Below are 13,915 nucleotides of genomic sequence, written 5' to 3' on the forward strand. Positions count from 1 at the left end.
TCACCCTAAGCATAGGTAGACTGGTACAAGAGGCCACTGCTACAAGGAAACTATAGGCTCAGCCACCTCTTATCTTGCCTTTTATTCCATTTTTTGTTTCAAATAGTGAGTCAAATCTTCCTGGGCACAGCAAAATCCATATTGAATTAAGATGAGTTTAGACACTGCTGTGAGAACAGTTATTCAGCTCTGACCTACCTCTGATTTTAATGAAACCTACATCACGTGATCTGAAAAGGAGTTGTCTGCCAAACCATCCATCAAAGTGGGCTGAAAGTTGCTATAATATATAGGACAAAACTATCTAGGGTAATGGAACAGAAGCTTTTTGATGGATTTCAAAAGAGTGTTGGGCACATCACTCAAGTCACTCATCCAAATTTCAGTGCGGAGCATCTGGGCCACTTAAGACTAAAATTCTTGAATGTGTTACAAACACATACATCTAGATTTAGGTAACTTACTCAACCACCTCAATTCAAATATATCTCAAAATGGGAATGCCCAAAGATCTATCAATTATTCACCACCACCCATTGCTGTCTTTTCTACAGAATTGCTGCAAGGCAGTTTTGGATCATCTTTTTTACTAAGGCGAAAATTATGGTTAACTGTAAGTTTTGCTACAGAGAGGATGTGCTTGTTTTGGTATAAAGCTAGATTGATAGGACTGCAAGGAGAGGGAACTCTTTAGGATATAGCAACTTTGTAATGGTAGTGAAGACGCACTGCATCCAGGCGATATGGGCAGTCTGACCAGCCCAGTGGTTAACGGGACAGGTAACATGCTGTTCCCTCCCATTTTATGAATATTTCAGTAGTACGAGAAGATCATTTGGGCTTTATAAGGATGATGTGGTTCTCAGCCAGATCCAATCCCTCTTTCTAATAAAAATGATCAGTATTAGAAAACACGTCTCTCTCCTAAGTTGTAGAAAATTTCCATTATCTTCCACGTGCTCTGACAGCAAGAAACCACAATAAGCTTCACATTAGTATGCCAGCACTGCATGCTTGAGGCATGAAATCTTCACTTTTACATATATTTATTTTTGAAGTCCTTTATGAAGACCTACATTGCAGAAGAAAGAAACCAACAGCCACCCATATGGGGTACACTTGCACTTTGAAAACTGGACTGCAGATAGAAGAAAGGAGGGTAATTAGAAGATATACACTGTGAAATCAGCAAAATAAAAATGCAACAAGAAAGTCTGCTAAGAATATGCTTTCTTTTCCGCACTGTTTGTGTACAGGAAGATCATAGAGATACCATGACTTGTTTTAAATCAAGCTAGAAACTCAATTCATTTTTAATAGGATTTACTTTTTTTAAGTACATCCACAGAAACGCACAAAGCCTCCACAGCGTGTAAATCTCCTTGCAGTACAGCACCCATACAGTACTGTGGGGCCCTGAGTAGGCAATGTCTCACGTAGAGGCTAGGGACAAAAAAACAGGCTTCAACTGCCTTCAAAATAAACCAGAGCACAGCCCAGAGTATTCAGACTTCTTGTTCACTTTATTTTGATATCATACTCCATCAAAGTTATGTCAGAGGCAAAACGGTCCAACACTAAAAAAGGACAGTATCAAGAGTGTTGGAAAGCACTTAAACTCAGCTTAGTATTTTCTTGCTATCTAGACACCATTTTAGGAGAAAAAATGCAGTTTCAGTAAAAACAGGAATGACAGTCATAAGTTAAGTAGAAGAGTTGTTCTGCCATCACAGATTTACTTTTCAACTATAGTAAAAACTTTTGCATGCAAGAAACTGAAATATTCATCCCCAATACTTCCTGAATCAAATTTAACACAGATTCACAATGCAATGAGTTCACCAGAGGCTTCCTCTACATTCTAAATGCAACCATTTGGCCAACATAATTACAACTGTCCCTTAACCTGGTTGCAAATACCATTCCAATTCACAGTGCAATAAACTGAACTTTATTATTTTTACAGCTCAGTCAAACAATATTTATATGCCCGATAAAACGTACCTATGGCATCAAAAATACAGGAAATGTAGTTAAAGATTGCAAATAGATGTATTTACAAGAAAAGAACAATTTTAGAAAAGTCATCACTGAAGGATTTCATTGTTATAGCTGTACTCTTTCAGTGATATTAAAATGATGGCAACTCCTTGATTGACTTAGGCAGACTCTTAGGAGGCTAAGGGCAAAGATTTCTGCTTAAATTACAGTTTACATGGCAAGGTACAGTCATCAGAAATAACTTCTAAAAGGTACGCACATTATAAAATCAAATATGTTTCTGTTCCTTACCTTGACAAAATTCAAAGTTCCCTTTTTTCCGGCAGTCACCTATCACTAAACTCAGTGCTCTCCAAGTGTTTCTTTTGACAGATATCATTCTCCACCAACCGCTCTGCTAATTTCCTCTTTCCTTTTCTGACTGGGACAGATATTATGTTCACCAGCCCAGAGATCAATCTTTTCTATTGACAACAACAAATGAAAAAAAAAAAAAAAAAAGAAAAAGAAAAAAAAAAAGCACATATCACAGCCAGTTTGAAGTACCACACCCCTTCATTTGCATGATAATAGCAGTCTTTTAAATAAAGAGGGAAGACAGAATGGCTATCATTTTAAATCAACTACCCACATTTTCTTAGTTAATATAAGGCAGTGATTTAATACCATATTAATTCTTTGACAAAGGCTGCTTAAGAAGTTGTCCATTTTCAACTGTTAATATATAAAGGGCAACAAAGTAAGAGCAGCCTGCATGCCACCTATTTACTAATTCTGTAAAAATGATTGGTTTTAGATGCATTAATATGATATAAAATATTACATACTTTACCTGGTTGAACAGAAGCCCTAGAGAATAATTTATTAAATGAATGAGGTTACTGAAAATAGAAACCTTGCAATTACACAACACTATATGAATTTGTAAGTCGTTACAGCAAACACATTTTAAGAAAGACAGATCAAAAAGGTATTGGATATATTTACAAATCATCCTCCCACTTCTGAAAAGGCAATTTCTCTCCCACTCCAACACCTACATGAGCTGTTTATTTGGGTTACACAAATACGTTCTCATTAGTATGAGCCTATATGACAGCACTGTCAGTTTTTCCAAGACATTAATATGCTTTCCAGGGTTCATAATTATGAAGAGAGGTTTGAGAGCCAGGCACACAGTTACGTCCATGCTTCAATCTGCATCCACTGCTCAGGTGTTTCAGGACATACAGTTAAGCATGCAGAAGGATCTGGCCACAGCCACATGCATCTACCCAAGGACCCAGCCCGGACTGCCCCCTGGACTACATTATCCTGCAAAAAAAACGTATCACCTGAGGGCGTTTTCAAACGATGACATTTGTACTGATGCTCAGAATTGCAATCTTCTCCACAAAAAAAAACAAAACAACAAAAAAAAAAAAACACCATGTTTCTCTGCAGCCCTGGCCCGAGCCAAAGCCCTGCTATTTCAAGAGGCATAAGGGGACTGCGGGACTGTACCCAGCACTTAGCAACTGTTCACTTTCAATATGACACAATTGCTTTTGGAAATCTGGGAAACAACTGCCAAAATAGGGTTAGGACTCCCCCAGTAGGGTGCAATAATTATTTTTCTAAAATTACTGTTACAATTTGGAAATTCTGTAGTTGTCACCATGTACATACTCTGGCATTCAAAATTACCCTTCTGCTGTGCCTTATCTGAATTCTGTATTTTTCAAGTCTTCAGACTTCTGCATAACACATTACACTTACACAAATGGACACAACATTCCCTAAACTGCCATTATTGTTTGATTTGAGTGCTATGGCCATAAACTCTTGCCACTAGCAAAGCTGAAAAATACTTCACTGACCAAGTGGCCCTATTAATTTCACTGAGCTCATTTAAACATTAAGTTTTCTACTGAGTGACGATAGCACAATCTGGTTGAAATATGGGTTTACAGTGGAACAGTAAATTAGCATCATATTCTGGATTCAGAATTACACACAGCAGCCATCTGTAAAGATGTATTCATGTTTTGTTAACCTTTGCTAATTTGGCCACTAGAAATAATTAAGATCAAATTTGTTATATTTTGTAATATGTAACAATTCACTATTTGTGTCTACTGAACAGCATGCTTCTCTTCAAAAGGTTTTTACTGTACCACAATAAGTTCTTACTCGAGAAAAAAAAAAGAAAAAAAAAAAAAAATCAAGAAAAGTACCCATCTGTGGCCCACAATGGAGACACCACTTTAACTTACTGTTCTTCCTTTGTTACAGCCCCAAGTTCATTTTCTCTACATACCACATTTTCTAAAGTGATGGATGCATTCTGCTATACCCATTCCACAGTAATCTGCCTTTTATAATGCATTTTTGCTTCCCAATTCGTAAACAGTTGTTGCCTCTGGAAAGTACATGCAAAATCATCTAAAGTCTGAACTTCCCTGAAAGTAGAATACCTCAAACAATTTGTAGTCTTACAAGAGTGTTATAAAAAAGGATCAACATGTTGTATTACCATGGAAATTTTGAAAAACATACTTTCCCAAACAAATATTACTTTTTCTCAATGGTATGAAGTAATGAAAACCACATGTGTAAATCTGCGATCCATGCAGTAGTTCAAGCTGCAGCTAATAGAAAATACAGAGAGTGAACTCTGCCATATAAAGGATTCTTGTTACAGAAATATAATGTGAAAACCAGATGCAGACAGAAAACCTTAATCACAGATGGGAATGTAATCACTGGCATACAGAATACTTTTTTGATCAATCTCAACCATATGAGAAATGTATTTATTTTCTAAGGAATGCAATAACTCGAGAGAGACTTCTATTTGAATTCAGTTAACCTCATATTCACAGTGCTTTTATCTTATATATAGAGAGGGGGTGATATAACCTGAGCCAAGTTTTTAAGAAGAGCCATTGGCCCTGGCAAATCATTCTTGTGTCAGCTTATCTTTCAAGGAATTAATAGGATGTAAAGACTACAAATATCAGAATCAGCCTCAAAAGAAATCAAGCACTACTGCACTTCTTAGTTACTGCCAGAAATCTCTTCATCACCTAAGCACTTCTCTGGTTAAATTTTTCCCTTAATATGTGGTTCTTCAGAACTACAATGCAAAAAGCACATTGTTGTGCTCAAACTCTGCAGATTAGAGCTGGAGTTCTACAAGAAAGAACTTCCCCAGTCTGTTATAAAACCTGAAAGTGTCATCTGCTCAAAACGTTCAGTCTGTTCCGGGCCTCCTCCTAACTACTGAAAGTCCAAATGAACGCCTAACTACTGGAAGTCCTAATGAATGCCTTCCACACATACAGATCTCGATGTCAGAAAAAAGAACACAAGGTACTCCAGCTATGTGTTTACATCAAGACTCTTAAACACAGCTTGCATTTTACCAGGCAAGGCAGACCAGGACAGCTCCTATACATTTTCATTGCTAGTGACTTTCCTGCACAACATTCAGAGATGGAAATAGAATTACAGAATCACAAAATGGCCTAGGTTGGAAGGGACCTCGAGGATTATGAACCTCCAACCCCCCTGCCATCTCCATCTCCACATTCAACATTAGACCAGGCTGCCCAGGGCCCCATCCAACTTGGCCTTGAACACCTCCAAGGTTGGGGCATCCACAACCTCTCTGGGCAGCCTGTTCCAGCGCCTTACCACTCTCATAGTAAGGAACCTCTTCCTGATATCCAATCTAAATCTTCCCTCCTTTACTATAGCAGTAGTAAACTGCTAAAGAAAAATATGGAAATTGACACTGAATATCGAGTTCAGGATTCAGGTCACAGATACATTACCAGCAGAGCTCACACTGCCACAAGAACTCAGCCTCTTCAAAACACCATGCTCCTACCTCAGCCACCTCATCTACCCAGACAAATTTTACACTTGGTGTACAGACTGGACACTCACATTAAACTGCAAGATGAAGAAGAAAAAAAAAAAAGAAAAAAAAAAGCATTTGTTTGGAAACGAAACTGAGGAAAGCCCTCAAAGACGTCAGGTGCCCAGGCTGTCAGCCCCCCAGCTGTGCCCTTCTGAAGGTCCCATTTTAAGTATCAACAGCAGGAGAGTCTCCTTAGGCCTCGACTTCTCAGCAATGGCCTATCACGGGTGTTCATTGGGCTAATTCCTTTAAATGCATTTTCTCAATGGAACGCCTGCATGCTTGATGGCATTTGAAATATACTACTTGCTGCATATGTCTTTTTTCGTCCTATGTCAACAACTAGTAAACTGGCTGATGAAAACAGTTTGATCCTACCACTCCAACCAAAGTTTGGATTGTTTTTAAATCGTCTTGTCTACTCTGCCATTTAACTCTGAATTTCTGAGACTGCAGCATCTATGAATAGCACATTTCACTCTGAGTTAATACGAATTGGACATGCTGGTCTTATTTCTAAACAAGCATGCTTCAATTAATAATAAACTTGAGCCAGATATACATTTAAATTGCATGTTTTTCAGATGGCAGAATCATCGTGTGTAGAGTGCTAAGAATGGAGATTAATCTTCCAGCTGTAAAACAGTTCCATGTGACAAAACAGAGAGACCCAGAAAACTCTTGCTTCATGTCATGTGTGAGTATGTGTGTGCCTGCATCTTTTTCTTCCTCTCATCTAATTTCATCTGTGAGACTGTCCCTAGAGGACAAGAGAAGAGAGAACCAATTATATCCAGAGGTTGGTTTCTCCAAAATGAAGGCATCTGTTCCATGCCAACGACTTCCACATGGAAGGAAAACAGAACTTTGAAGGCATCTGTGTTCATAGTTGACAGTCACAGATCTTAGGGTCTACTGTAATTGCCCAGCTGCAAACACGATTTGGTTGCTGCTGCTGTCAGCTGATCTTGCACAGAAAATAATGGAGCTTAAGCCCACAGAAAGTAGCTGGATAAAAATCAGATATTCGTACAGGAACACTGATACCTTCTCCCATCTGATGAGAGTACTTTTTGTAGTAAAATGGCTTTGATAGAACTAAATTGTGAAGCCATTTTTAATGAACCCTTTATCAAATATTCTACTTTAAAATGCTATTTTGGTATTCTGTAAATAACGTACAATTTTAGGCATAAAGTGCTCATTATTTGATTCATATTTCAAGCTGGTATTTTGTAATAGTGATTCAGAAACTAGCATGATTCACCAGCCACAGAATCCTGCAGCCCACCCCACTTGGGCAAGTAGTCTTGGTAAAAGCAAGAGTATACCTGAGCAGAAGCTTCTCCATTTCCTCCCAGATGCATGTGGCAGATAAATAACTTTCATGATATTTATTATTCAACTCACACAACTTCCAACGTGAGTGGATGCTTTCCAAAAGACACTTAAAGAAATGTTACTGGTAGCTCAAAACCTGCGTTACAGCATTGGGAGCAATGCCTGCAGCAAAATACCCGGCAATGCTGTGCTTGTTTGCTGCTAAAATCAAGTGAATAGTAAAGCAGCAGCTCATCTGAAGCAGCTGGACCCCAACTGGTCTTACAAAGCACAGCACTGAATGCCAACATGGGACCAAGAATACTGACCATGCAAATGCAATACAGTGCACTAAAAGCAGAGTGGCCTGAGCAGAAAAAGTGTTTTCCTTCGCAATCCTTCACTCAACAGATAAAAGTGGATCAAATACTTCATATACCAATGATCTTTTGTAGTTTATTTATGTAGCACTTCTATCAACAGGTCGAAAGAAAAAAAGATACTGAATGTTAAGGAAATGTCTTCTCTTTACTGTATTGTTTTGTTTTAATAGGATTATTAGTTATTTTGCTGGATTTCACCTGCAAACCCTCACATACACAGTACTTGGCCTTTCCAGCCAGCAAGCTACGCAACTGAGGAAGGCCAACAGGATTCCTATGCAGTTTCCCCTTGCCTGGCACATACCTCCAATTATTACAAATGTGCGAGGTAGAGATCATGGAGGGGGACACAGCAGACCTGACACTTCCTGACCACTTCTAAATTGCCTCCAGGAAGGACAAGAGTTGGGAGTAAGGACAATTAATACAGCCACCTGCTTCCTGTGACCTCCTGGGGAGCAGGCATGGCCACTGACAGCAGGCTCTGGCACTGTCACTGAGGTCCTGCCCATCCTTCTCTTCCCAGAGAATCTCCGAGATAATAAAAACAATAGAGGCCAACAATAGCTCCGTAAGATAAGGCAAAATTTGGGCCCGGACTTAAAAAAAAAAAAAAAAAAAAAATTAAAAATAAAAACATAAAAATAAATACATAAAATTAAAAATAAATAAATGAAAAAGAAGGAAATTATTCAAAACCTCCCAAGTATTTCATGGGAAAAGGACAGGACCCATAAATCTCAGAAACTGTCCGGGAAGTGATACATTGACTCATTCTTAAAACTACTGTAGCTGTTATTTACTGTAGCTGTATATGTCTCTGGAAAGTTTTGGAGCAGGCAGCTGGCTTAAACACAGTTTTACAGCTCTTGGGACGCAGAAGTAGAGAAATCTGGCCCCATGTACTCAACAGGAACCTCTGAGAATATTATTACAGCAGGAATGGATTTTTTCTCTCCTTTAAATGGAATTCTTCATCAGGTAACTTCATCATTTATAATGCAAAGACAATGACTCACTTTACATTCAGACCTGAGCTAGCCCACTTATCCTTCCTTACATCAGATAATGTAATTAGGGCAACATCTGAATCTAACCTCCAAACGAGTGCAGCAGAGTATAGCTAAGATGATAGAGGTGAGATGGGAGCAGTGAAGGTGGAGATCCACAGCCTTGCGTTGAGACAAAAGGCATTACCATCTTCAAAGAGAACTGGGTGTGTGAACACAATTGAAGATCTGAATGCCAGTCCTTTCAGGCCAAGGCTCACAAGCTCTGCTGACCCATGGTGTTGCACATTAGTTTATCACGGTGCACAAGAAATGCATGTAATATCCAGAAACTAAGCTTTGCTATTAAAGTTCAGTTTGATGTTTTCCTTGCTCATCCTCTGTACGCTTTAATACAGGTTGCAGCGTGCTTTTCCAGCATTAAGTGGTTTGCCAACAAGCTTTAAAAATAATAAATAGCACAGTCATGAAACAGCTTTTGCTTAATGGTTCCTAGAACTCAGCGACTTCACTCACTAAAACCCTTTCTATAACGTTACCCTTAAATACTTTCAGCAGTGTCACCATTAAAATAAAATAAAAAAAATTATCCCGGCACTACCATCCATTGATAGCACACCCGCAGGTGCCATTATCCCTAAATTTGTTGGCAGCTTTCTCTGGCACCACTATGCTTTAATGGTCCTGGCAGCAAACCTCACCTGGATGTCACTGAAAGCACTCCTTTGGAGCGCACTTCCCAAATATCCTTTGCAGTACTATCAGTCTGTCTCCTTTGTTGCATTCTAATCATCTCATTTTCTGGCAATAGCCTCATGTTCTCTTGCAGTCCAAGCCTGAGCTGGTCTGTGGCGGTTTTCTCCTTAAACTAACACGTGATTAACTGTCGGGATAAATTTTCAAAGAGGATTTCAGGGTAGTATCTTTGCTGCTCAGGGTAAGTGTTCACTGGCCTCTAAGTTTTAAAATCCATTCTATTTCATCCTAATAACGCAATGGGGCTTGGTGAAGCAAAGCACAAGCGCAAACCCCAAGTTAATCTAACGCTCCACAAGAGATACTGTTAAACCTTGGGACCACCAGATGCCACACACATTTACCCAACATGCCACCTGGTTTGTCATGGCAGCACAAAGCACTGGCATCCCGATACTGCCAGAGTGGAAGTGCACAAAACAAAAAGCAGAAAATATGTTTTAGAAAATAAACAATACTGGGGAAAAGCGGACAAGTTAGAGAGCTGAATTGCTTCTTTTTGTCTCAAGCTATTTAAAATGACACCAAGGCCCCAAACTAAGTGGCCACCTGTGTGGTCATGTTCAGAAATGCAAAAATGTAGTCCACAGACGTCCAAATAAAATGAACTAAAATGAACCTCAAAAGAAAATGACTACTGGTAATGACTACTACTTATGCAAATTATATATTAACATCCAAAAAGGCAGGCACACGCAAGCCTCTTAGAGCCACAAAAGTAGCTGCAGTTTTGTACAATTTGTAGCGGTCACACAACCACCTCCTCAAATGCACATCAAAATTCCTGTTTTTCAACATGGCTTTTCATAAATGATGCATATTTTATTATTTGTCGTTACCTGCCACTGTGTGCAGATTAATTCCACTCCACTAGGTGGAGTCTTATATCTTTCCAGACAGCAACTTAATTTCCAAGAGAATCTGTTATCCTCTATCAACTGTAGGTGTTACTTTATCATGAGCACCACAGTCGCCCTGCCTTGACTAACAGAAGTGGTAATGTCTCAAATGCCTACTTGAAGAAATAACCAAATATGTCACGAAGACCACACATCAACATGAGGCAATATGGGACTGTTCAGGACTATTACTGCCGTATAGTTCTGTCTAACACAGTTGTGTTTTTGTGATAACAAAATTTAATCAAGAATACAGGGTAAAAAATGAACATCACTTCAATAAGTCGCTCTATCTCACACATGCCCAAGAACTAAAGATAAACAAAAGTATTTTGCTGAACTTCTTTTCAATTCTCTGTGTGCATTCATAAATATTTTGGATATTTAGGATGTTCTTCCTTTGAGGCATCCCAAAACCTACCACAGAAAATGAAAGCTAGCATGGAAGAATTTCTTTCTGTAGTCACATTTCCATTCACAACCATTGGAGTTATATACAGCAACTATTCAATAGGAAAAGCAAAACCGCATTCAGAATTTTTGGCCAAGAATGAGAAACAGAGCACTTCAATGAATGTGCTGGGAAAACTTAGATAAGAATATTCAGATATAGACTCTCTACCTATATACAATCTCAGTATATAGAGACTCCACTCCAATCCCTGCAAAAAGAAAATCCTATGACCGAAACAAGAAGCACCTTGGCTTAAAAACTCCTCAGGCAGACAGCATCTCCCTCAGCACATGACGGCAGAGCATTTGTTTGGCGATACTCGCTAGCAGAAAGCTCCGCGTAGGCACTTAGCGCTAACACGGGGCTCCGCCAGGGTCTCACGTCGCCGGGTCAGCCACTGCGGGGCCAGCTCAGCGCGGGTTCTGCTGTTGGCAGATATCACAAGTTATTTAAGGCTACAGACATTTTGCTCCGATCGGCCGTGTTTTTTTGTAATATTTACTTCTCGTACATATGTCTATAACTATGTATACGTCCCACAGAAGGTGAGGTTTAACAGGGTTAGCTTTGTTGGGGGAAAGGAGGTTTGGAGTAAAGGAAACAACTTTCATGTTTAGAAGATTTGAATCTACTGACTGTCATAGGATGTAAACACTCTTCCGGGGAGGGAGGCTTTTTGTTATGTTTCAGGAGTGCACAGAGTTTGGGATAAAATCTGTATAAATAATCATCCCTCTGTCATTCAACATAAATTTATGCACGTGTGCACACACACAGTTATGTTTGGGAATACAAACTACAAAGTAGACATGCCACAGACTTCCAGACAACCTCCTGCAAGCGCTGATCTCTCACAAAATCCATTCTATATTTAAATTTCAAGTTTATTGAATTTTAATTATTTTTGATCTGCAGATCACTTTGAGGAAAATCCCCCAAGGTCAATAGCTTACAAATCCAATTGTAAAACCAAACACAAGCACCAGCAAGGCCCCTTCTCATACACACACCTGCCAAGGAACCGAGTTCCTGACTTTTAGATTAGAATTCAACATACTAATATTAAAGCCAGGTAATTCTCTACACTGCACTGAATGTGAAATAAAGAAGCAAATGAAAAGCTCTCATTTCATTATCCATGTTTACTGCTGTTACATACATAGGGCTCTGTAGATGTAACTGAATTATCACTTCTTCATTAAGATCCTTATCTAAAAAACTAACAAGCAACTCCCCTTTTCATTACATCAGGAGGATGTTGTTTTGTTTTTAATTAAAAAGTAATAATGTCTTTTTTTTTTTTCCTCTGGAGATGCCTCCGATAGAAAATTTATGTTTTACCAATGCAGCTCTTTCTAGATTCATAAAACTCACTTGGATTAGCAGCTCAAGAGCAGCAAATATGTTTGCGTATAGGTATTCAAACCTAATTTAATCATTTCATTTAACCATAGAAAAAGTCACTCCAAAAACCACACCAAAAGGTTCCTAACGAGCCTAACTATAGATCTGCAGGTCTAATAAGGATTAAATAAGTCAAAGAAAGCTCTTCTATGCTCTGAACTTCCCTTACTTTCTGCAAGGTACTCAGAGGTAGGTGAAGCTGCATGGTTAGAATGGGGAAGCAGCCACTCGTCATCTTAAGATACTATCGTAGTTTATTAATGAAATCGTTTTAAATGTACACATTAAATCCTTTAGCCGATACAATGACATTCAGCTATCCAGTGCCATTTTTACAGTCCAAACAGATATGGTCCTAATTGCATAATGCTATTTTATCTGCTGAAGATAAAAGTGCCGATAAACAAAAATGCACATTAGGCAGGAGATTTTTTCAGAATAGATTTTTTTTTTTTTTTTAAATAACCCACTTGCATTAACAAAAGATTGCAATGGCTTCCAAATTATAGGGTGTTATTTTTAGTGGAAGTAGTTCAATATTCATATTGGAGCAGATGTAGCAGTTTAACAAAACAGCTCTTCAAATCCTGCACAAATTGAAAACAGGAAAACTGATTGCATTTTCTCTTATCACTTTCCTTTTCTGAATTGACACTTTTGGCCTTCTGAAAATTTACACATGGCTTTCATCTCAACAGCACCTGCTGATCAAACAGAAACCTAACATTTTCATGAAAATGGTATAAAGGACCAGTTTTCTTTTTACCATCTTAAAGGGCATCAGCAGTCCACTTGATGGCAACAATTGTTGAGTAGATGGCACACTCAGAATACATTTTATATTTTCATTACAGTTACTTTTAAAAATGAGTTAAATCACTGGTGGCTCTTTCATATTAGCTTTTTGTCTGCCTTAAATTAATTTCAGTCTCTATCCCTGCCTAACTCTGATGGGTTTCATTCTGCAGTCAGCTAGATTTTAAAGAACATCTGAAAGACTTTGATATAATAAGACACGTCCTATGTTCTGCAACCATAGGATCTTCATTTTATATGTGTTTATATGTTAACGTATACATTAATATATGCAATTCGTGCAAATGTATGCATAACTGTATACTTTTCTTTATACTAAATAAAAATGTATATCTATCATTCTGCAGTACTTTCCCTGTATTGAATCTCCCAAGCGCTGTCACGAAAGCGTGTTGAAAAGGCCAAAGTTGAAATATTTACATTAAAGTTGTTCTTTGTTTTCTTGTGCAATCCTCAGAATTGGAGAAGGTCTAGCAGGCGCTTTGGAACTTGAGCATCAAGGCAGGGTTGAGACAGTGCCATTGGTGAACACACAAGCAACACAATCGGCAGTCCTTGGGCTCTTGCGAAAGGTTAAGGTATCAAGTCATGTACATAAAATATGAAACTTAAGTACCTTGTTATCCTGTCTGCTGCCGAGTCTGTAAACTCTGAAGTGCTGCAGCAGGTAACAAGTACCATCTTCCCTTGTACATAATTCTAGGTGTAATTAAAGATACTCCTGAAACCTGCTACGTGTCAGCTCCTTAACTGATGGAGCCCTCACCCCTCTGAAGTGCTCTGCTGCCATCCATTACCATTCTGCTTCAGTGATAAGGTAACCTGAAGGCAGAAATGACATACAGTAATATATGTGCCACTCCAGACAGTTGGTTTGTGAATTTCAGTGTTTCATCATGCTCACTGAGGCAATTGCAAACCCAAAATGTCAATATGTTCAGTCAATGGAAGTAAAATAATGGGGC

General features: G+C 38.6%; 1 protein-coding gene across 3 annotated transcripts in view; it reads right to left on the reverse strand.

The window, feature by feature from the left end:
* RUNX1T1 (RUNX1 partner transcriptional co-repressor 1) overlaps window positions 1-13,915 on the reverse strand; it is a 109,467-nt gene that overhangs the window by 87,840 nt on the left and 7,712 nt on the right. The window contains exon 2 of one of the 3 annotated variants that reach the window (XM_085221401.1): window positions 2,293-2,465. The exons of the other annotated variants lie outside the window; for them this stretch is intronic. Coding sequence (XP_085077527.1) covers window positions 2,293-2,380 — 88 coding nt within the window. The 5' untranslated portion in view covers window positions 2,381-2,465. The remainder of the gene's footprint in view (window positions 1-2,292; window positions 2,466-13,915) is intronic. 3 annotated transcript variants of the gene reach the window in all.

This window comes from Meleagris gallopavo, chromosome 3 (assembly GCF_905368555.1).
Source record: "Meleagris gallopavo chromosome 3, MGAL_WU_HG_1.1, whole genome shotgun sequence".
Taxonomy (NCBI): Eukaryota; Metazoa; Chordata; class Aves; order Galliformes; family Phasianidae; genus Meleagris; species Meleagris gallopavo.